Here is a 24,042-nt window from a genome sequence, read left to right on the forward strand (position 1 = left end):
AATGCCTAGCCCCGTAGCATAATGCAAAGCCACGCCGTGTGGTGCGATGATAATTGAACAGGAAACCGGAAATATTGACAGAACTCCATTGTGCGTTGGGTGGCTGGTGGTGAGTGTCGATAGCCGACAATGGTTACCACGCCACAGCGCATAGCTCCGATAGCTCCAATTTATGGTTCGCTCCCAGTAGATAACCCAGAACCCGGGGGCGTCGTTGCGGGCGCCCTCGTTCCTGTCTATTAGGTCATGTCACGACGCGGTAACCTTTCGCGAAACCGGTGACCCACTCACGGGAGGAACCTTCCTCAGGAGGCCCTCCATTCAATGTTTCAGTTCCAGTTCCAGGTCCCAGAACGGTGAAGCGCTACGTCCTAATATGTCACAAAGAGGCAATCGCTCGACCGAACCAGATCCGTGAATTCCGCGATCTCGGTCACCTTCAGCTGCACACGCGTATTGCCGAGCCCCGCTGATGAGCGCTAATTGCGAAGATAAAGCCATCGCTGGCGAGACAAACACGCAAATCACCATCACCAGCACCGCGGTCGGTGGTCTGGATGTTCATAAAAGATTTTAATTTATGTGGGTCCCGAGGTGGTGGCCCCAAAAACCGGTTCCTCAGATACGCGGGGACGAGCGTTGCGTTTGCAATTCGCACATTCGTTCGTTCGTTCGGTCGTTCGCTTGTCCCGTCTGCATCGCGATCCACGCGCTCCGTCACTTTTACTGATGGCGTCGTTGATCGTCGTCCAGCCAAACAAACAACCACGGGACAGCTGTTGGTGGTCGTCTATCGAAGTTAATTTATGTAATTTTGCTTTCAATCGTGGTGGTCCGGGAGTGGCACACCACCATTGCAATCTTCACGCAAATCCCAATTGTTTTGCGCAACTCTGCCCCTTCCCAAAAACCGTACGCGTACGTCATCGCCTTCAGGAGATCCTGCTGTTGCCGGCAGGCTCCTTGGTGGTGCGACATTCCAGAGCATTAGTGTGGAATGTGTTCCGCTTGCGCGCTCCTTTTTCCTGTGCGAAGCAGAAGCACATTAAGGAAGGGTCTCGAAGCGCAGGGAATTCGAATCCATGAATCATGCTGCATTCCTCGCGGTATGCAGGCCGTTGGCGGTCACATCGGTGGCTCTCCGCTCTTTTCGGCTTAGCTGCAACCACCTGAAGCCCATAGCCCTGATAACCGGATGGTGACGCGTTGTCGCGCTCTCGGTCCGTTTTCCTTTTCCACTTTCGTTCGCTTTGCTGCAGCGCATCATCGGCAGCAGCACCAGCATAAAAGCCTCTTTCCGTTTTATGTTCTCCTCTTTGATGGGTTTTTTCTGTGTGCGTAGAAAAGGGATTATGTTGGCGCTCTAGATAGTGCGAACGATCGTGGCGGTGAGTCATCGAGGTTTTTGGGGCGATCGCAGTGACCATTCGAGAGGGTTCCCTTTTAGAACATAAACATGTACAACGTGCACTCTCGCCCTGTGGCTTTCGGCTGCACCAGGTGTACGTGCCGTGGACACAATGTATACGCGACATCTTCACCACGACATCGTGCCCCTTAGAACTGCCGTCCACGAGCCACAATTGTCCAGTTTCTGTACCTTACGAAGAAGGACTGCAAGCGCCCATCGTCAACAAAAACAACAACCATGTGTGGCCTTTCTTGGATTGCCGCCCCTTAGATGACCGCAGGAAAACGATGATCGAAGAGGACAAACCACGCAAAACACGGGATTACCTCGAATCAGATCGTAAAACCCTCGACGATCCAGGTAGCTCCCGGCCAGGCGACCCAAAATAACCGACTTTTTATGATCGGTCACCGCAGCCAGGTACCGCAAGGGTAAGTCGACCACCGGTGGACCACCAGGAAGGACCCCTGCCGAGGGTTTATAATCAGTCGATGCTTCGGTTCGACATCGGTCTGTCGGTTTACCTCCTTCAAACTCGATCGTCTGCAAACCGAAACATCGATCGTTAATGTTGTCTCGGTTACAAGGGGTGGCACGATCCTTCTCAGTGATGACAGAAGCGGGCAAGGTAGCGGCAGCAACAGGTTCGCAACCCAAAAGTGCATCCAGTTATGATCCGTTTCCGCTTCACTGGATGCGCTCATTGAGTTTTGCGACCAAACAGGTACCACTGACATACCGGAAAGGGAAAACGAAGGGACATCACGCCATCCGGTCGTCTTCTCTTCGACGCTGCAGCAGACAACCTGCCCGGCGCATGGCGGCCACGACAGCGAATACAAATGACATCACATTAACCGACGGTCTCTCCGAGGTTCCCGGCTAGCTCCCTGGGGGAAATTATTTATGATCCAACTCCGACCGGTCGGACGTACCGATCGGCAATGGATTGAACCGCTTTTTGTCATTTGTCCCCGCGGTCTGTCGCTGTCTTCAGGTGAGCCCTCTTCGGCCCTGTCTTGCCTTCCGTCGGAGAGGAGCAAAGAAGCAGTTTTTTTCCCAATGATTGAGGGAAAATTAATAGAACTAGTGCACGCTTGGCACACGGAGGCACGAGTGGATGGATCCACACGCGAATGGGAGGGACGCAGCAAAGGAAGCGCATGATGAAGGCATCCTCACCGGTTGGCGGCGCACATATTAGCGCGTCTCACGGGCCGTCCGTCGTCTCGGCGTCTTTCAAGATGCCGCCATTCGTGAGATTATGATTGAAATTGAATCTCGCCACCGGGGTCGTGGCTCTTGGAGTGTCTTCTTTTCTCAGGTCCCAGGGCGGACGAATAGAGCTGGAATTCGGGATGGAATGGTGTGCTGGAGCGCAAACAGACGCACCTCGCTGAACCGAGGGACCGCGATGCAATGTGCGCTGAGCCCGTTGCCGGTGGAGGTATGCAAGCTGTGTGCTAGCCAGCCAGCCTGGGGAGGCAAGGTTGTGCGGTTTGGCTGGCGAGTTCAAGGGCACGGTGAGCGATCGTGCCGGAATATACCCGAGGGCTGGCTCGACGGTGGGGACGATGCTGGACGACGCTGATCGCTGATTGTTTTTATTGATAAGCGCACTTTACGGCCGTTTTATGTGCTTATTGTTACAAATGTGTTGCATGCAGGCAGACAGACCGCCAGGTTGCCAGGTTGCCAGGTTGCCAGTTGGTGCCCGTGGCCTATCGCTTCATCGCTGAGGTGCTCGATGCACGCGCGAAGGCGAATCTTCTCGAAAGGACGGACGGACCTCATCTCTCATTCCCGACCCGGTACCTCCACCCGGGTGCAAAACCGGAATCAAAGTTTCGCTTTTGAGTAAGGTCTCGGTGCGGTGTTTGTGAGCGCCACGGTACAGTGCTGCATGCGCAATTAATCTGACAGTTTTGTTGCGAAGCATGTTTGCTATGTTGTAATCAATGATAAATAGCCCGCGCTCCAGCGGGGGGTTTGGGAAAAATGAGCGAAATTGTTGACAATCAATCAAACGAGAGATTGCAAAAACGCAGAGTGCAAAAACGGTGCCGCTATTGGTATTTGGTGAGTTTTTTTTTAAATCTAAACGGAAGGAATTTATGATATAAAATGATAAATTAAAAAATTAAATCACTAAAGAATAAAAAGTCGTAAAGTACTACTTTAAAAAGAAAGTAGTAACAGTTCATTGGATTTACTGGATACCGACATTATCACTAAGACCGAGAGATTATCGCTAAGAACTATTAAAACGCTATATCATCTATATCGCATAAGCGATTGCAAACGTGCGAGAGAATAGTAAATATGAATAAATTTCTCTTCAATTCCAAACGAAATTCTTCGATGCAAATTTAATTAAAATTAGTAGTTAAGTCTCCTTCAGTTCTTTTGCAGTCTTTCCTGATTAAAAAAAAGAAACAATTTCCTACTTGCACACTGGACTGGCAATGAGTTTATTAGCAACACTTGCATCTGTAAGTCCTATGTTGCATTCTTGTATCAAGACAGGGCACCAAATGACAATTCACCGCAAGGGAAAGTTGCAACCGAGTGCAGGTTCATTAAAAAATGATTTGTGACAGTAGTGTTGCGTGTTTGTGGAATTTAAAATAATCTGCAAAATCAAAAGATTTAAACGAAAGCGATGGACCCGATATTTATTTCTGAAAAGGTTAACTTCAGGTTTATATCAAAAACAATGAATGAAAGAGTGAAAAAAGTAAACTAGTTAAATGAAGAGAGAAATTACTTAGCAGTTAAGAAAGCAAACACCAGTTAAGATAAACAGTGTAGCATCAACATCAGGGACTTTTGCATTACAAAAGTACGAAAGCACGCAGCACGGAACGTACAATCCGAGGCCAACTCATGCGACTCTTGCTTGCCGAAAGTGGCAAGAAAGTAAACACGCAACCGGCACGTAATGGGCCCGCTCGAGCCCACAAGATGTTATCATCCGATGGTTTCTGCAAACAGCTCATTACTCATCGGCTCGGGATTACTCACTTACACGTCGATCGATTCCGTTTCCGTGTGAACGTCTTTCTCTCTCTTCCACTCACCCTCCCCGATCTGAATCACCGACGTCGATCGATCAGTCGCTAAAAAGAGTTGAGGAAGCTCGTGATGACGCAGCCACGCAGTGCGCTTTGTCGTCGTGCCGCTCAGCTTTGCATACATTTCAACATCTTGGCCACCCTCGGGCAGCTGTGGACCGCACGGATGGAACCAACTTAGACGCTTGAGATCACCATCACGGTTCCAGCGCGACATCTCGCGATCAATCATAATTAACGCGCACGCGGCATAAATCGTCGATCACGTCGTGGCGATCGCGCGGGCACACACAGACGGCACGCCGGTCCGCGCCTAATTACGTGATCGATTGTGATGGGCGAACAGTCGTCACATAATTTGGTGGATTAGCCGTCGCCGTTCCGGGAAGGTATGCTCCAGATCCGTGTGGACCACCACCCTCGGGCCCCCCCCGGGAGTAAACCGATCACCGATGAGCGTAAATTCCGATTAATGATCGTATCTCGTTCACATATTTGTCAGCCACACCAAAGAGCATAGAAAGGGTGTAAACGGGAGAGTTCCAACGAACGGTTTGTGGATCACCTCGGCGCGACTTTCGGGCAGGCGCTGGCTGGCCAATGTTGTCTCACACCTCACTCCAAGCGGATAAGACAAATAGTACCCGCCCAGGGGGGGAGGGGGAAGGTGTGGCCACCGTCTCCAAGTTTATTACGGTTTCTCATAAGCACCAGCACCACCATTACCAGGGACTTTGGCGTTGGGGGGGAGTGACATTTATCACTGTCGATAATTAATTTCCCGTCCAGATCAATCCCTCGGAGCGTGACGCCAGCCACATGCCGCCGCCTGCCCGTACGTGCGAGTGCATTATGCACTCTCTTGTGCCTCACGATCGTGCCGGGCCCTGGCGTGAAGAAATTTGATCAACCCGGTCGCGAGAGTAGGTTAGCAGCACGCCAGGGGGGCGCCGGTGGGCCTTCTGGGTGCAGTGCGACCAGTTAGCTCGCTCCATAAGTTGCGAAAGCACCCAATAATGGAACGGAGGGACGTGGAGTGGCGAGCGTTTACTTAATTTATTGAAATATTGCACACATTGTTGAGCGCGATAAAATATGATAATTGGGTGAACCGTTTTAATGGCGCACTCCAGCGTACTCCACGGTACTGTGATGCTGCGCAACGCAAAGTGAGGTTATGTGCTGCCAGAGGAAAGGTTTAAGCGACGGCAGCCAACTGCGATCTGGGGCAGATTAGATGAAAGCGACTCCTTAATTGCAAGCCGCAAAACCCTTCGCGAGCAATAAGTCTCCTTGTTAATGGATGTCCTGGCGTCAATTGTCGTTTATTTGCTTCAGTGAAATCACGAATCACTGCGGGGCTGAAGTACTTACCCTCTGTAGAACGAGTGGCGCCGAGAAGTCCTTGCCACCCTGCAGGCGGAAGCCCCACGCCTGTCCATCGCCACGCTGCAGACGCACTGTCATCAGATTGGCCATCTTCTGGAACGAGGAGGAAGAGAGTAGAGAGGAAAAGAACGTCAGTAATCGATCATCAAGCGACTGGCGCTGTGATTGAGACGGTTTTGTCGATCGCGATCAGAGAGATCAGAGAGAGATGTTCTGAGTTCGCCCGGAAGCGGACCAGCAACATAACCTTGGCTCGTGATTGCCTCGCGATGACCCCACCCTCCCAGTGTCTGTCTTGCGCCTGATCACCACCCAACCCAACGTGGACTGCAACCTCCCCTGAAGCGATTATTATTTGTATTTATTTACTTTTCAATTTGCACCACCATGACCACGACCAGTTTACCACCGCCTTCCCCTCCTTAGCTCCTTCACCCACCGTTATTGCGGCCATTTGTTGCCCACAACAGATCGGCACATCCTCGGACCGGCTCAGCTGGAGGTGCATCTAAAGAGCAGCAGCAGCAGCAGCAACACGAATGCTGTTTGATCAATGCCGCCAGACGAGTGAACCGGTACCTTGGAGGAGAGGTTCGTGATGTCGGTGGCCACTGCTCGCTGCTCCTCAAACAACGACCCAACGCAAGCCTCGAGGGGATTCGCGACGATGGTGGCGGCACCGTGGGAGTCACTGGCCCTTTCCTCTTCTTCTTTTGCTCTCCTCACTTTCGATAGAACGAAAGTAAATGCAGTCGTGAGTCCGATGGAGACTTTGCAGGGAGAGTTTGATGCAAAAGCTCCGGCCTACCTACCCGATGAATGGTCTCCTGGCGAGTCCTCGACGATCGTTGATTGATTTCTCTTTAGAAATCACAAGGACACTGGAAGATGGTCACTTCATCGGAGCCCTCAAGCGGTGCTTTGCTTTCGTTTTTCCTGCGATTTCTCCTGCACGCTAGAGCCAGTGAGTTAGGCTGATTGACCACCAGGCCGGGGGCGCCCTGGTCCGATCACTTCATTGTTCGAGAGCAAGCCAACCAGACCACAGCCCGTGGAAAGCTTGGAGGGCTGGAGTGGAAAATTAGGGTGGGACACCGTGCTGACAGAGAGTAATGGGAGGGCGCGCGCGTTTGAGGTGATCCCGGGATCGCGATCAGTCATTGCCGAGGAGCTGTGGTATGCAAATTTCCCTTTTTTTTTTCGCTCGCTCGTCCGTCCACGGATGCACCGCGGGACCAACTCCTTGCCTTCATCGTCCACGGCACATCATCTTGTGGCCAAGGTGTGTGCGCGCTCGCTCGCGTGATTAATGGCATGACTTTCAATACTTTGCGTCTTTGTCAAGTTGGAGTAGATGGAGGTGGAGAATGCGCCCCGATGCGATGGAGAAATTATTAAATTGTCCCGGACCGGCACCCTTATCGTTCATCGGATTTCTATGCGTTCCGCAGAGTGAAGAGAGTGTTCGTACAGCACTCTCAGGAAGAAGTAGGTCTACAAAGCTAAAAGGCAGTCAGCACCGAGGGCAGGCCATCCACCATTAAAGGTCCTTGACTAGCTTGACATAAATATTGACATTGATACCACGACGACAGACATTGGGCGATGACTAAGTCCCCAAGTGATTCTTTGTTTTGCGCTTTGACGGCCAGCCTTCAACTCCAAGGATGTGTTTCCCTTCTTATCGGTATGCGTTCCGTACGAGAACTGCATCGAACCACTGATCCAATTCGATCCTCAAGCAAACACTCGGTTTTTGTTTTTCAACAAAATAACCCTCGATTACTCAAGCAACCTCCGTTGGGGCGCTTTGGTTCCGTTGGCCACATTTGCTGATACATTAACAAGCCATGGCCTCCTCCTACACCCCTGTCGTGCCCCCTGCGCACTTTGTGTCACATGGCGACTCATTAAGCGACCACGATCGTAATCATATTTCATCCGCAAAACAAGGGCACCCCTTTGTCTCGCCAGTCGCCGTTGCTGTTGCTGCCGTTGCACCGTGACATCATACCACTCTCCAAGTGTCTGTGCGGCTTCAAGTCTGCACCATTTAGTGCAACGTAAGCGTGCCTTTCTCCCCCATTTGCCCCTTTTCACTGCTCATTTTTCCCTCCCTTCTCTGGCAACCCAAAGTTTGCAGATTTTTTGCATCGGTCTGGATCACCTTCTCGGGGCCGCGCGCCACCAAACACACCAAACACTGCTGGTGATGGCGAAATGACGAGGCGGGAGACGTCACCTTCCAGTGAGTCAACGCGTTTTCACTCTCACAGTCCTCAGCTGTCCCTTTAAAGCACCCTTTTCGTTGTTGGGAGAGGGCGACGCATTAAAGGGCCAAGATGCAACGCAACCAATCGCTGGATTGGAATTCGGTAATTGATTGGCAACCGTGTCTGCAATGGAGGCGAGGCGAGACTGTCACGCGATCACGCGACACCCTAGGACACTGGCGCTCTTCTCTTCACTGTTTTAATGCCTTGGTCAGCGCGTTCTTGGTGTCCCTCCATGAGAATGAGGTGAACCAGCATTAGGTCGTTGTTGTGTGTTTTTGCAGCGAGCGAGCGAAACATAAATACTAGCGCTCCCCCCGGCACCAGACACGGTTCGCTGCTGCACACAACACAGCATTACACACAAACAAACCCATTCCCTCATGACCACCACGATCGGTGAATAGGCGGATAGAAAAAGAGCAAGTGAGAGATGTTCCGGCAGACGCTCTTCACGCCAAAAAGGTCGGAACGGCTGGGAACGACCACTGGATGGTACGCTCGCCACATTTTCCGGGCCCCACTTTTCCCGGCACTTATACTGTCACCGGATAGGGTGGAGATCTCGCATGTAATTACCGCTGCGGAGTGTTCGTCTGCCAGTCAAGTGGTCGAATGGGGAATGTGGATGTTTTGGAGCGTTCGTCCATTCCAACTTCCAATCTCGCGCGTCTCGCGATGATGATGGTGGTGGTAGTTCCATTCCCGTGGTCTGTCGGCGTGTGCGGCTTAACCATTCAAGGTAAAGGCAGCTCATCCCCACAATCATCCCCGCAAAGGTCATGAATTTGCATTTCTGACTACGAAAACCCCGGGGTGGCTCCGTCCTGGGTAACGAATTCGGAAGTGAAGCAGCTCTAAATGAGCTCTGTTCGAGCGAGATCCGGTTCTTGAAGAGATCAGCGAGCTTAAGACGCGATTATAGCGAGCAGCACAACCTCGAATGGATGGAAACAATTACACCACGAACTGTGTTGGCAGCCAGCGGAACAGCAAACGAAGAACAGATACATCAGAATTGGCTGGCAAGACCCGCAGCCGTTTTGCTACCGAAAACTCACCCCCAGATGGTGCAAACGAACACCGAGTGTGGCCAGTAGCATCTTCAACCACTCGTTGTTCTCGCCGTCGTCGTCGTCGTCGTTGGCATCGTTTTGCTTCGGAATCGGAGTCGAAATGTAGCTCGAGAAGAAATTAACATCATTTATCGAGTGTCTTCTTTCTTTCCTTCAGTTACCAGCAACGAAACACGAGTGCACCGCGAACGCCGCAAACTCAGTGGACCAGTTTGCGAAGCGAAACAGAGGGTGATTCACCCCCATTCCCTCCCACATCACCCCGTATCGGAAGCTCATCGCAAAGGGAAGTGCATTGAGCTCCAGCAACCGTTTTGCAGGAGAAGTTTGCAGTGGAGCATTCTTGGGATCGTGAGATTTCTCATAGATTACTGGCAATGAGAATGGCAATGGGAGGAGGGGGGCCGAGAGTCGTTTGTTCCGGGGCAGTGAACTTTCGATCGCCGCACACACCCGGCAGCCAGCGCCTCAAGGTGTCCGGGTTGACGGATTCCGTTGACACTTTGGATTGCCTGGTCCCGTTGAGAGGCGTTATTTATGTTGTTGTTCTGTGGCGACACTTTACGCTTGTTGTCGGCACCACTTCGCGGCAACCATTTAGCCGGGGCGCATCTCCGCACCTCCCACTCACTGGACACTGGATCTCATGGGTCGCGTCGCCGTGGTGGCGCGATGATTTAGAGAGAAATGTTCACGAGGGGCCAGGGTACACCAGGAGATGCAGTTCAGGAAGATGCTTTATCGATCACGTAGCAAGAGTTTCACTTCGTTTAACTTAGATAGTTTGAAGAGTAAGAATGGAACACTGATAGATCATTGAGGGTCCCATTTTGTTCTGCATGAAAAATGTTCTGCATCGAAATCTATTCTGAAAACAGCTCTTTATTCTAGCCCAGAGATTTCCCGAGAATTCCAAATTGATTAAAATTCTTTTGAAAGCAATTGTTAAACAAAATAATCAGAAAAATGATCCGGAAATTTGTATGAAACCAATGTGAGGCATAATGTTATCTGCGCTTGAACTCCCATTCCCATAAATATTTAGTACAGAACATGAATTCATTCATTGGAATGGGTTAAATATCCAATTAGTGCACAAGCAGTTCATCAATAATAACCGAGAAACCGTCGATTACGCCAGAAAATGGTGCCGTAGAATGAATTGACTTATTAAATAATTCAATCCGCTCCGTTCCATGCAACGATGATCTAATTTTGAATCCTCCATCTCCCAAACGCCCCACTGGCATGCATCATTTACACCATTCGAGAGACAATCAAAAAGCCCTCTCGTAATGGCCGCTCGTGTAAGCCACGATCGGGTGTGTTGTGATCTGCTTCTAACGACTACAACGACGACGATGGCGACGATGGAAGGACGGACGGAAGGACCAGCAGCCAACGGACTAGCTCGCGGCTCATTAGTGCAGCAAATTTATTCATCCATCTCTGGTGCTGCTTCCCCCGTTTTCTCGGGAAGAAGAGGAGCAGATCCGATCGTTCCATCCCGCAACGCCGGCGGCAGAGCATAACGCGATGACTGACTGACTGACTGGCTGGTTGACGTGCAGCTGGCTCGCCTGGCCAGTGCACCAGTGATTCATTACGGGACGATGGCAATGCACACACGAGCAACTGATTTGCGCCAAAAGAGCGACGATCAAGTGAGGTTCATGCGCACTGGTGTACCGGGGACCAACCGCGCGGTCCACCATAAAAATGAGAACATTAAAAAGAAAACACAGCAACCGTATCCGAGTGGCTTCTGCTTTTATGAATTTATTTATGTGTTCGGCTCGCGGTTTTGGTTTCTTTTTTCATAAAACCGTTTCCTCCTCTGACCATGCTCAAAAGCACACGTATAAAAGGGAATTCATTTTTTAAAGAATAACATAAATTCATAAAAGCAAAAAAAAAAGGGCAACACCAACTGGTGGTGCCCCTGGTGGTGGTTGTTGCGTGTTGATCGTCGGTAAAGCAACCAAGTTTATGGTCGGACCGAGATAAATTGCTTGCGCCCAGCATACATACACAACAAAAAAAAAAAACCAACGCTGCTGCAAAAATGCTGGCAAATATTCTCTCACCTGCCCCGTCCTTAACTGGCGGGAGCTTAACTTTCTACGCAACTAGGCGGCGAAGTGTTGGCGGATAAGCGCAGCTGGTGAAAGATGGACGCGCACGCACCCATCGAACGTAATTATCGAAAGCCGCACCGGGACACTTGATGGAGGCAACGATGCCAACGACAGGCGAGCTGGGATGATGCCGATGACAACGACCTAACAAGTGAGTCGGTGCGGTGCGCTGCTACCATCGCACTCCCTAACATTGACATTGAATTTCCCTCTGCGCACGATCCCGGTACGGCGACCACCTGTGGCAGGCCTAGGCGGTGGCCATGGCACCCCATGCAGCAGCAGCAGCATATGCAGTAGATAGGCAGAGGCTGCAGCTCGCTACTTAGTAACGCTGTCGTCTGCATCACTTTCTTCTCACCGTCTCGCGGTCGTCGACGACGTCGTTGCCTGCCTTCGGATGTGACCTATTTTTAGTACCGCGAGTTTCGAGTACACCCAGACCTGACTCGCGAGGAGATGGGTCCATGAAGTGCACTGCATCGAAGACGACGACACAGGCATGCCGCATCGGTAGTCGGTGGAAGAAGAAGAAGAGCTGCTTAACTTAATCTCCGTGTGCGCACGGACAGACCATTTTTGCCATTATGTGGCATGTGAAAAGCGATTATTTGCTTCACCGTGGAAGTGTTTGGTGCAGCATGAAATCATTGGTGCTGTACTCAGGCGATCGGTTCAAGTGACAGCATCCGCCTGTTTGCGCAGGATACTCAAACGACGAGGGTGAGATTAATCATCCGGCCTGCGTGCCTGGGTCTGCACGTTGACTAGCAGATGGACCTATTAGCTCTTCTTCCAAGCGTCAAGTGACTACTTTGTGCAGAAAATCACATTCGAAGACTGTACGATCGTTTGCGTCGTTTACGAGCTTGCTAAGACACTTCCCTGACGTTCTGCTTTTAAGCGGCAATAAATGGACTCCACGCATTTATCAGCAACAACAACAACAAGTGCCATACACCTACAGCTAAATGGTGGATGGTTGTTGGAAAGCAAAAATAGACCATCGTCTTCCGAGGCAGCTGGCCAAAATGGACGCTCAAATGAATGGACTGATGTCGTGTGCAAAAATGTTCCCCAACGCAGCAGACCCCCCAGCCGGTGTCAAGGTTCAAATTGGCGAAAATATTTTGCGCGAAAAAACATTTACTAATTACCTGTCAAGTTAAATCCATCAACAACTGGATGCTGGATTAAAGCAAACTAAGCTAAAGGCGTCGTCCAGCTGCCAAACCTCAAAAAGTTCTCAAATTACAACTGTCGCATAAGGGCAGCAAATTGGACATTTGACAGTTTGTATTACCCGACGAGATTTTCCATATAATTTTACCATTTTAGGAGTTGTAGACTTAAATGTGCATCTCATAAATTATCCGCTTTACCACTTTCACTGTTATTTAAGGCCAAAGAAAGGCCAAAGAATTACCAATTTGGACCAATCTTGCGTCGTAATTAAGGGTAAGGCACTAGGCAAATAGTATTTAAAAACGATGGAAAGAAAATTGCTCAATTGCAAAGAAGAAAAAGGGCGAAGAGCTGCACCAGAGAGAGTGTTGGTGAGTCAATTGATTCCCATCGAAGAAGCCAACCTTTACCTTGCATTGATCGATCATCCGCTTGGCCGGGGTTCGTGCGGACAAGGATGTTGATTTGCGAAATACAACACACCCGAAAAGGGACAAAAATGAAAGATGGCTTCTCTCTTTCTGGCTGTTCCTTTACCCTTCCTGAGCATTACCTTTGCTCCTGGAAATTCCCCCACGGGTTTCATCCAACCAAGAAAAGAGAAATTTCATCCACATCCGCAAAACCACCGGCCGGTTGCGTGCCACCGGATCGTTCGACACCCGCGTCGAGGATGCTGGACTCCATCCGGGTTGTAAATCATCCGTCCTTCGCTTAATTGCATCTCGTATTCAAGCCAACCAGCCAGCCAGCCAGGCAGCCTTTTTGTCGTGCGTTGCTGGTGGTTTGCTGCACCTTCTCGTCACAACGGCACGACCGTTCTCACGAATGAGTAGCTTCACGCGATCCGCAATGGCCAGTTGGTCGATTTGCATCCAACCAGTGCGCACCCCGATGGCCAGCGCGATTGAACCTTCTTCTTCGGGACAGAATGGCGGAGACGAGGCGAGTGAAATCGTCCCTTTCGCCCGGACGCACGTACACACGCATCGGTTTAACATAATTACTGACCCAGGGTTGACAGCATGATGCGCGCGCGGCGATGCTGCGGACCGTCTCATTCACGCCACCCATTCACGGTGATCAGGGATGCTTCCTTCGGCATTTCCTTCCTCCTGCCATCCTCCATTTTGCTCAGCCAATCGTCAATCGCAGCGTGGCTTCTCGCCCGCACGTCTCGGATCGTATCCTACGGCTGCTCCCGGGGTCAGCAACCGGAGGTGAACGTGATTTTTCTCGAGTTGTTTTTCCCCCTATCTCCTCAGCACCCTGCGCGATCGTGGGTCGCACACGATCGATCCTGGCGAGTGCGAACCGCACCGATGATGCACCGGAAACAGCATGGAATCTCGAAGATTTCGGTTTAATTTCGGGACCATTTGTGGGACCCGTGGGCTTGTTGTCTGACAATGCGCAGGAATGTGACCTTTTTTTTTTTTGGTTTTTGGACTTCATCTCTCTCTTCTCTGTTCCGTTCGTTCTCGTACCGTTCCAAAATCCGGCTGGATCGTATAAATAAATGTCAGTCCGCAGCGAGACCACATTGGCGAGTTCAGGGGGGTTTTGTTATTGATTCGCGCCAGGTATCTCTACGAGAGGAAAAGGGGAAATGCGGATGGACGAATTCCCGGTTGGGCGGTTGATTACATCGATTTCGGGAAGGCAATGAACACAAGCATCATCCCACGTAGGTCTTGCAGGGGGCCACCCAAATCTCTTGTAGTGCCTTGTACCAGTTGGGCGTATTGTTGTTTATGGGCTGCTCTGGAGTAATTCCAAGCACACATTTCTCCCATAGCATGCGATCGTTATGTGTTTTTTCCTGCACTCTCGCCTGGCTTTCGCTTCAAATACACGAAATACGCGTGTTGTGCAAATTTCACTTCAGTTCCCCTTCACGCTTTTGGATCATTTCTTCTTTTGCAAAAATGTTAAGAAGATACAAAACAAAACAAAAAGAGAGCATCCATCCTCCCTGGACAGAGCCCAGATTGTGGTTGGCATTGGTTCGAAGCACGTAATTTATTGATTTAGAACGTTCGCGGCGTTTGGCACGCGATCGTCCGCTCCTGCAAGGAGCCAGCGCCAGAGCATCTGGCGAAGCAGTTGTGGATGCCAATCGAAAGCCAATAAACTGGCGACCGGAGCAGTAGAAGAGGAGAGTCTAATCCAATCGAACCAACGACAAGAGTTGTATTAGTTTGGCTCCGTCTGAGTCGCGAAGCTCTACCATCTCGCATTTTTCTGTTCTATTTATACCATCGCAATGTTCGCGACGACGTTCACCTCCTCTTCTTCGTTCCCTGGGGCTATTTGCTGTTCATTCGCATTCGTGGCCGCCCGAAGTCGCATCCACTCCATAGTGTAAACAACGGAGGAACGGGATCATCTTTCACTGTTCTCGAACCGATCTCCGGGCTCGCGATCACTATTCTAGTGGCCTGATCACTGTGAATGCAGAGTATGAACCAAGACCCTGGACGGAGCTTATGTAAACACGTGCTCCGCTTCCACTTCCCGAAAAAAACACCCTCAATCCTTGTGCAGAACGCTATTCCGGACGACGGATGACGATTGCGAAGTAGTCGATCGCCACCATCGCCATCACATCACACACTCGACGCCCGTGATGACAGTTCCGAAGGTTCGAGGATGCGAACCCGATCCGGCTCTGTCTGCCGGGCCACGCCAAGGTTGCGGAAGGTCCACAGAATGGCTGCGCGAAAGTGAAAGTCAAGACAGAAAAGGGGTTTTGACATGACCGCGGTGACGAGTCTCGAGTGTAGCATTCTTGAGGAGCATTCAGCAGCAGCAGACACGAAGAGAAGTGTGGCGCAAGAAGTGTGGCCACCATTCGTTCCGCCAGAACGGGTTTCAAGGCAACCGTACATGCACACTCACTCATTCGCTCGTTTACCGTCATCAATCACGCGCAAAAAGGGAAGAGAAAAAACAAGGAGGAAAGAGTGAGTGCTTGGCGCTGTCACCGGACGTCTTCTGCAAACAATCAACCCTTTTCTTGTGTCCGGGACATTCCCGGGTGTTCGGTGGTGTTCGGTGGTGCAAACCAGAGACGAACGAGCCACACTACTTACGTCAGCGTGACGCAAAACGGAAGCAACAGACACACACAGTCACACAGGCGGGAAAAGCAGGCGCGATCGCGAATGATCTTACGTAAAATTCTCCTACATGCTTCTGTCTATGGCCAGGCCAGTTGCGAAGGGGGCAACATTCGCAGGAGCCGGATTTCCCAATCGTACAATCCTCTGGATAAAGGAGGTCAAGCTTAGGAGTTCCCATTTTATTGACTCTAATTTCGATTGAGAAATGGACGAGGGAGCACCCGAGAGCAACCGCGCTTGCTCTCGATCGCAGATGATGATGATTCAATTGAATCAACACTGGCCAGGGCAGGCAGGTCACGGCGGCATTACAACATTATGCTGCTGCTTGAGCGCTGCCCTCTTCTGGTGAACCGAAAACCAACTCGGCAAATCTCCACGACCCCACTGAGGGGATGGGGGTTTGGCCTAGTTACGCATCCGCTGCCCAAGGACTCGAGAACGACGCTCGGCCCTACCGGTAATGTTTGCAGTCAAAACAGATTATTTACATGCCGGAGTGATGATCGAGCTGGCTGGATGGTTGTTGAGTCAACAAGCGGTCCCTCCCTGCAGCTCTCCTGGTAGACGACCACAACATAAGCCCGTGTACCGTGTGGCATGTACAGTGTCGTGAAGAGCGGGACTAGCGAGAGCGTCAAATTAATTACATTTGGCAAATGGCAGTCCACGGCATGAGGCCTAGTGCAAGGCAGTGCTAATGGATATGCATCCTGCTCGACGGTGCATCTGTTCTGGTCATGTGCTGCGCCAAATGACGGTTTGAAATTATTAATGCGATGTCATATCTGCCAACTATGACCAACCACCCCAGGAGATGGCTTATCGATCTTTCATTGATTGAATTTGCACGAACATGGGGTGCGAAACGGTGAATGTGTTGGGTCACATACCTTGTGGTTGTACGAAATGCTGTAAAGAGAGAGAGAGAGAGAGAGAGAGAGAGAGAGAGAGAGAGAGAGAGAGAGAGAGAGAGAGAGAGAGAGAGAGAGAGAGAGAGAGAGAGAGAGAGAGAGAGAGAAAGATGAAATCGTTTGAGCCATCAGTTGCATTTCCTAATTTAGCTTTTACGAAGGAGCTAAACATCTGGTGAACGCCGAGGCTGTGCAACAGAGTGCCAGATGTTTTTCGATCGCATGAGTCGCTCAGTCTTACTCAGTAACACAATGTTAAGCGCATGAATCATCGCAGTACGATTCGCACCATCGCGCGCCTTGCCATACACCGTATCAGTTCCGGCGAACTTCGGTGGCATGAGTAACAGATAGAGCTTCGATCGATTATGCTATAAAAGGGTGTGTATATTCCGGATGGACCGTGAGACCATATCGAGAGAGAGAGATAAGGCTGGACTGGCCGTCTAATGGCGACGTGAATTTCCTGATTTGCGCACATGAGTCTCGACATGTTGTTTTGACAGGCAACAAATGCAATATTATTGCTTTGCCGTAGGTCAAAAATGGATTTAATCAAAGAAACTAAGCGTTAGTGACCTCAAGGCCAACCTAAACTGAGGTTATGTTGTTAACATTCTACTCTGCCCCAACAGCTGCGGAAAGATCAGTCCGAAAATCCATTTCTCATGCACGTGGCGAATGAGAAACGTTCCAAGCAGCTCGTAGACCAACGATATCGCCCCTCAAGCTGATAAGCACTGCCTCGAAGACTCCACAACGTGACTAGTAGTGTTCTGGTTACTAGAACACCCTAGACCTAAACACTCAGTCCTCATTACAAACGGTCTGGTTTGATTGCGACAACACCACCAGCCTGTGTGCCACCGGCTTTTGGAGGATTTCATGCACCCTGGAGTCGATCGCAATGCACGACGGAGAAATGATGCCAAACAGACGGAGGGGATGCTTAGCTGGTAAAGCTGGTGGGAATGTGTGTTTACCCTCGGCTTGCCAGCTGTCAGACACAGTGCCAGTGCCAGCAGCCTAGCCCACCATCACTTATCTTATCGCTGATGACGGGCGCGCTTTGCTGGACACATTAGTCGACGTTTGATTCGACCACCGGTGGCTCGACAATCGAGGACACCATTTGGGTTCCGATGCGTCACGTTTAGCTCGAGCAGCGAGGTCAATGTCAAATCGAAGTAAAGATCTTTTATTCCTCTGGAATATGACTGTCCCTTTTTGTAAAGTCAGCAATAATTAATGAAGCAAAAAGATGTGGTTTTTGAGGGAAAAAAACGATTTCAATTCAAAACACGTCTTGCTCGGGCCATGTAGTGATTTCGCTTGCGCCTCGACTTGCCCACGGTTGTTTGCCACAATTTTTGCAGCTAAAAATACTCGGCACACTGAACGAGTAGAGCTCGTAGCGGCCGCCACCGCCGCGAACTGACGCACCATCCTCCTCGCCCCACACCCCAGAGCTCTCCAAGAGCTCGTAGTTTTGGCAGCAGCATCAGCAGAAGAGGCAACCGCTGAGTGATAGCAGTTTAGTGAACGAACGTCCGAAATTGAAATTCTTTTTTCGCTTTGGAACCACAGCCACGGGGTGTATGGGGACTGACCTCACAATTACAGAGAGACGGAGAGAGAGAGAGAGAGAGAGAGAGCGTCTTAGGTCCCCGTGAGCCCAGCGCGCATGCGTCTTCTTGACTCAAACAGCCGAGAAGGTGAAACATATGAATGCCGCTGCTGCTGCTGAGAGATTTTGCTTCGAGCATATTTTTAAAACATGAACGAACGCAAAGAATGTTGTGCATGAAAAAGGGCCGCGCTCTATGCGGGATGGCTGAGGGTTGGTTTGTGGCAGGGAGTGGGACATTAGGAATTATAAATAATGCTCTCACCTTCGCGATATTACAACATGGCAGAGGTGGGGGGCCAGTGAAATAGGTTAGGGTTATTGGTTTGGCACCGTTCTGGTGCCATGGTCTGAAGGTCTGATGGTGCACGCACACGCCGATGGACAGAAGATGGAAGAGGGCGGAAGACTCACCCCCACTGGCGCCCTGTGCTTCCCTTTGGCTTCCCAACGCTTTTCTGTAGGTCAGGAACTCTCTCGTCCGCAGTGACAAGTGGAGAGTTGCACGAATGCAGCAGAGGGCCTGCGAGGTGCTGTGGAAGCGTTTCTTCTTCAAGCGGTGGTGAGTGACGTTTGGCCTTGGACCTCCAAGTCCTGCCGGCCTCCACGTGTTGTGTCACCACGAAAAGGGGGAATTCGGTCTAGAGGACGAGTCGTCGACTTGAATTTATCGAGCTGCTTGTTCTGCTGCTGATCGCGATAGTGTGGCGTAACTCAGTTCTTTGATGTTTGAACAATCGAAAGGCGAGCAACCTTCTCTCGGGGTTTCCACGTGCATGGCCGCACACACGTGCTCCTATAGGGCGAGTAAATACTTTGTATAATTTGCCGCACGTTTGAGAGATCGAGAGTGAGATCGAGAAACTATTTTTACCAATTGCGCCTTGTTAGCTCAACCGCAAATTGCACCACGAGCGTCCTTCACCGACCAGAGAAAGGCTTCCTTTGTCCAAATAGCGTCCAACTTGAATTGAAATCGTCAAATCTTTTCCATCTTCAGCCCACAGCTTACTAAGACCCCGATCCGATCCCGACATACGACCGCATGACAAAGCAAGCCGGAACGAAAAATTCGCACAAATGACTCCACGGCGCTGTACTCCGGACGCCTACTCCGATCTTCCGAGCTCTCTCGCTAACTCTGTCTCTGGCAAGTCCCTTTCGGTGAGGCGCATTGCATGGCCCGGCGTCGAACTTGAAATTCCTTCAATTTGCTGCTCACACACGCATCGGAATGTGTTCGCCGGCGTTCGCTCGACCGGCGACCTTCAAATCGGGTCGGAGGCGAACAGAACAGAAACCGGCTCCGTTCGCACCTTCTGTCCTGGTGGTGATCTGGTAGGGCGCTGGTGTTGTTTGAAAAATATGTTTTCTTATTTAACGTTATTATTGAGACGCTAGTGCTGCTGATGGTGTTGCTCCTTTTGTTTGCTGGCACAGGCACGATCCGCTGATTGATCGGTTTGTGAACGCGTGCGGCTGCAGAGGTGGAGGGGCGCCCACGAGGAATGGGTTTTTTTGTTGTTGAGCTCTGAAGCATATGCTGCGTGGAGGTTCACAACGGATCTCCAAACGGCTTTCGTAGCATACGAGAAGATTGATTGTAGCAAGCGCGTGCTGCATGAGTCATAGCCGGAATTGAGGAATTTCCTCGCGAATATGAAGTGAGGTCTCTAGACGACAGCCATTGCTACTTTGTCTGACGCATAGACCGGCCATTTCTCGCAATATTTTTAAGTGTCCCCACCTCCGATATCTACCAAATTACGTCCATTAGCCTCACGTCATCAAGAGTAAACACTCGAGACCGCTCACTCTCACTCAGGCGTCCGCGCTTATGTCATTAGTGTCACTTATCTCGATCACACTCGATCAAAATAGAAACAAAGCCGGCACACTACACTTGTTTATCTGCCCCGTTGGATCGGGGCCTTTGCTCCCTACGCTCCAGACGACGTTCTATTCCGCCTGGAATGGAACGCAATGGAATGGAATGGCGGGTACAGGTGGGTTTGTTGGTTGAACAGCTGCGTCCCACTTCCCAGCGCACCGCCGACATGTTTGTTGGATGAAGTTTTTTGGCGGGGAGGTTGTTTTGCAGCCTCATTTTGCGCACACCAATCCACCGCGAATCCGGCGGAACCCACCACCAGCCCAACCCAGCCCCTACCACCCATTCGCATTCATCGACAGGCGGTGCGAGGTTATATTTATCCTTCGCCACCGCGGCCATTTGGGGGTTTGTTAAAAAAAGAAGCAGAAGAGGTGTGTGAGTGTGTTTTTTAAATTTACTCCTTCTGACTTATTTTTGTCTCTCTCTCTTGGCGTACTTTTGTTTTCCTTCTTTTCTTTTTTTCGATCTCGCACGACGTCCTTTTCGCTTTTCATTTCAACTCGCCGTGGGGGCTACGGTGCGGTTGGCGGAAAGATGTGCTGCGCTCTAGCGACGTACACACGCTAGACGTGTTCGAACGGCGGAGAGTTCAGGCGATAGAACAAGTCGAGGAACCTCGGGGCACTGGCGAGCTCATTAAACTGGTTCCTCGCCGAGTGTGTTTGTGTGCACGAGTACGAGAGTTCGCACGAACGCGTGGTTGTGCACGTCGCGCGATCGCGCGAAACCACAAAGTCACCAAACGAGTCCTTCCGCGTCTGCGAGCGCCACGGTGCGGCGCACATTTCAGATTCACTTCTGCTCCCCTTCCTTCCCCTGTCCCGTCCAGAACATGGAGAAAAGAACGATGCAAACCATCACGGAAGAGCCCACAGCGAGCACAGCGGTACGCCGATATGCAAAGCAGCCTGCCAGCGGACTCCCGTCGAGCGCAGCATTTGGCCATAAATTTGGCGCTTCTCGTCGGCTCGGGAAGTCCCGAGAGATGCTTCGCGTTTCCTTTAAGCGGATCAGCACAATCAGTCCCAAGCACCAGAAGGAGCACCAGCAGTAGCGTCAGAAGAAGGACGGAGGCTCGCGATCGCGAGAAATGGATCGGACGACGACGACCACGACGACCGGTGCAGCGCAGCGAGGCTATTCAACTCGTTGTCGTCGCCGCTTCCGTCGAGGTCGCATGGCCGGGCGTCGTCGATCGGCAGGGGAGCGTGGGTGTGAAAGGGACGCTGGACTAAAGCCGGCGAAGAGCAAAAAAAAAAAAGCACACTCAACCCTCAGCACAATCTTCCATCCCTGGCGTACCATCTCACCTGCATCGTTCGTACCTTGGGTCCAGCAGACAACAACCCGGGAAGGAAGGGACGCGGAACACGCTGGCACCACCAGATGAAGGCGTGAAAAAGGCGTTCATTTAGCGTGTTCGCGTTGCCGCATCGTTTGCGTGTCGCTTGCGCCTCACCATCTTGCTTGCCACCATCTTGGAGCGCAAAAGAAGAGGATCGCCACAAGAAGAAACGACCTCGAAGCCAGCGAAGACGACAACAGCAGCAGCAGCAGCAGCAGCAACAGCGACAGTGGACAAGATCGGCCAAAAGATGCGCCTTTTTTCACTCTTTTTTTCTCCTCCTTTTTCCCTATCCCAGCCCCACGATAAAGCAGATGGCCAGTAGGGGTGGTGCTGGCTGCCAACGCGAGCATCTCGCACTCCTATCGTCCAATGCCACCGATACCACCTACGTCTATCCTTTGTCAGAGAGGAAGTCCGGCACGGACAGGAGGTAGACTTTATTTTTAGTTTTACTACCGAGTGTTACACTCCTCTTCCGAAGGGATGCTCTCTCTCTCTCTTTCTCTCCTTTTATCTCTCTCTCTCTCTCTCTCTCTCTCTTTCTCTCTCTATAATCCTTATTTCAGTTCTTTAAATGTATTTCCTTTTCCTCCGTTTTCTCTGATAGCCTTCGAATGGGCTCCTGTCAGCCCCCAAAAAAAAAATCAAATAAACGATTGCTGCTCCATCGATCGAATCAGATCCAAGCCCCCTTTTCGAGCCACCCCCTTGCTCTACCTTTGGACTCACCTTTTTCGAGGCTAAACGTTAAGGACGATCTGTGGCGCACAATGTGCAATGCGCGGGAATTTCGTTTGCTTTGCTAGAAGGCCAGAAGGCGTCACGTCTCCTCGTAGCAAGATCACTCTCACTAGAACTCACTAACAAATGCACACACACAGGAACACACAGTCTGGCGCGCGCACACACAAAACACACACGGACGATCGTACACTAGTAGCTTTACGTGTTGTTACGCAAACGCTACTGCTGCTCCTTAATGCTGCGGCTCCTAATCTGAAACTCTGCTTCGAGAAAAGGTGGTATTAGTGTGATGTGATCCACTTAAAGGACTTTGTCCTTTCTTCTTTAAAATTCACTAACAAAAAAAGAAGCACATTTCGTCCTGCTTTCCGGTGGCGATGGCTTTCCAACGATCCGAAAACTGCCCGGCAAACTGCACTGTTCTCGCGGCGGGCGAGGATCGTTCGAGATCGTTCGAAGCTAGGCGCGCTCGTACGCTAACAGTACACGATTCACTTTTCACCGGAAGCACGCGCGGGGTAGGGTAACGTGAAGCTGAAAGCTAGATAAGAGGGAAATCGCAACACAGCGCGCGCGGTCTGGTTTGGTCTGGCTAGAACGAACGACGCGCACGAGATCGGATCGTACAGTTCGCTATCGCTCGGCAGGATGAGAGTAGAGCTGAGCTGAGGACGACATCACCCAGGGCCAAGGAAGAAGGAAGGAAAGTGGTTCGTCTGCTCTGCCCTGTCCAACCCACAGCCCACACTCACTACTCACTAAGGCAGCGGGCAGGGACACGGGCGGACGGTACGGGGTGGACTCGTGCGATCCGCGCAAAACCACTGTGCGCGCACGGACGCGATCCCCTCGATCGCACGTTCGCCCATTCGCTCGGTCGCTCGCTCGCGGTGAACAAGGTTTGCTGATTTTTATTTTTAGATTCAAACGGAAAATTTCTTCGGAAAACCTGTCCCCGCCTCGAGCCACTTTGCACAGGATCGGATCGAGGCGACGTGACGTAACCACCGGGTGGGTGGAGGAGGAGGAGTGGGGCGACTGGCCAAGGAAAATTGGAAAAGTGCCCCGAAAGCTCGCACGTGGAACTCGCGACCGCGGACTACACTACCCTAGCCGCTAGCCGGACAATTTTCGATCGCGATCGATAGACGGAGCTGTCACTGTTCCCCAGCAGCGCAGTGCTGCGGTTTCGCGGCCCTCCCGTTTTGGCCTTGGCCTTTCATCTCAATCGCACAGGTCCAGGTCACAGTTTCTAGCGTTTCACCGTGTTCCGGAACTGAGAATTTATCGTACGCACACTATTCGCCACTAAATGCCACGCTAAGGCGCTTCAGGACACTTCTGCAAACACTACTGAGTTCGAAGACTGAAGGATAAGAATGTAGGAAGGAACCAGCAATCGTCGACGGACCCACTTGCCTTAACGCGGTTGCTTGCTCGCAGCTGAACCGACCAGCTCGGAGGTTGGAAATGAACTTAACCATGGTGAACGCTCGTCCGCTGCTCGAGGCTCGAGCGGCGAATGAATCATCCACAAATGCTCTCTCTCTCTCTCTCGTGTGCGCTAGAGATGAGAGAAATGGCAGCGGAACCGGAGAGAGAAACCGAACGCTTGGTGTCACGATCGTGTGCAGTGATTAGCGATTATCAGGGACAGCAGTGAAGTGGGAGAAAGGGGCAAGAAGGGGACGAGATTAGGCGCCAATTTATGACCGCTTACTAAGCCGCCACCGGTTGCGGTGTTTGTGAGATAAACGGAACTCTTTCTCCGTCTCCGTGATCACTGGCTTTTCGATACACGGTGGACGCGATCTTCGATTTTCGATGCTACCGCCGCGGATAGG

The 24,042-nt window shown here is 51.2% G+C and overlaps 1 protein-coding gene across 15 annotated transcripts in view; it reads right to left on the reverse strand.

Annotated features, from left to right (window-relative positions):
* Window positions 1-23,661, reverse strand: part of LOC126577919 (PDZ and LIM domain protein Zasp-like) — a 41,778-nt gene extending 18,117 nt beyond the window's left edge. For 3 of the 15 annotated variants that reach the window (XM_050239979.1, XM_050239977.1, XM_050239978.1), the window contains exons 1-4: window positions 22,552-22,684; window positions 22,184-22,458; window positions 16,565-16,583; window positions 5,860-5,967 (exon numbers count right to left, since the gene is read on the reverse strand). In XM_050239979.1, coding sequence (XP_050095936.1) covers window positions 5,860-5,964 — 105 coding nt within the window. In that variant the 5' untranslated portion in view covers window positions 5,965-5,967; window positions 16,565-16,583; window positions 22,184-22,458; window positions 22,552-22,684. Of the gene's footprint in view, window positions 1-5,859; window positions 5,968-16,564; window positions 16,584-22,183; window positions 22,459-22,551; window positions 22,692-23,495; window positions 23,516-23,609 lie in introns of those variants that run through there. The other 12 variants (XM_050239983.1, XM_050239982.1, XM_050239971.1 and 9 more) reach the window with 11 other exon arrangements.
* Window positions 23,662-24,042: the final 381 nt, after the last annotated feature.

The sequence above is a fragment of the Anopheles aquasalis genome, chromosome 3 (assembly GCF_943734665.1).
Source record: "Anopheles aquasalis chromosome 3, idAnoAquaMG_Q_19, whole genome shotgun sequence".
NCBI lineage: Eukaryota > Metazoa > Arthropoda > Insecta > Diptera > Culicidae > Anopheles > Anopheles aquasalis.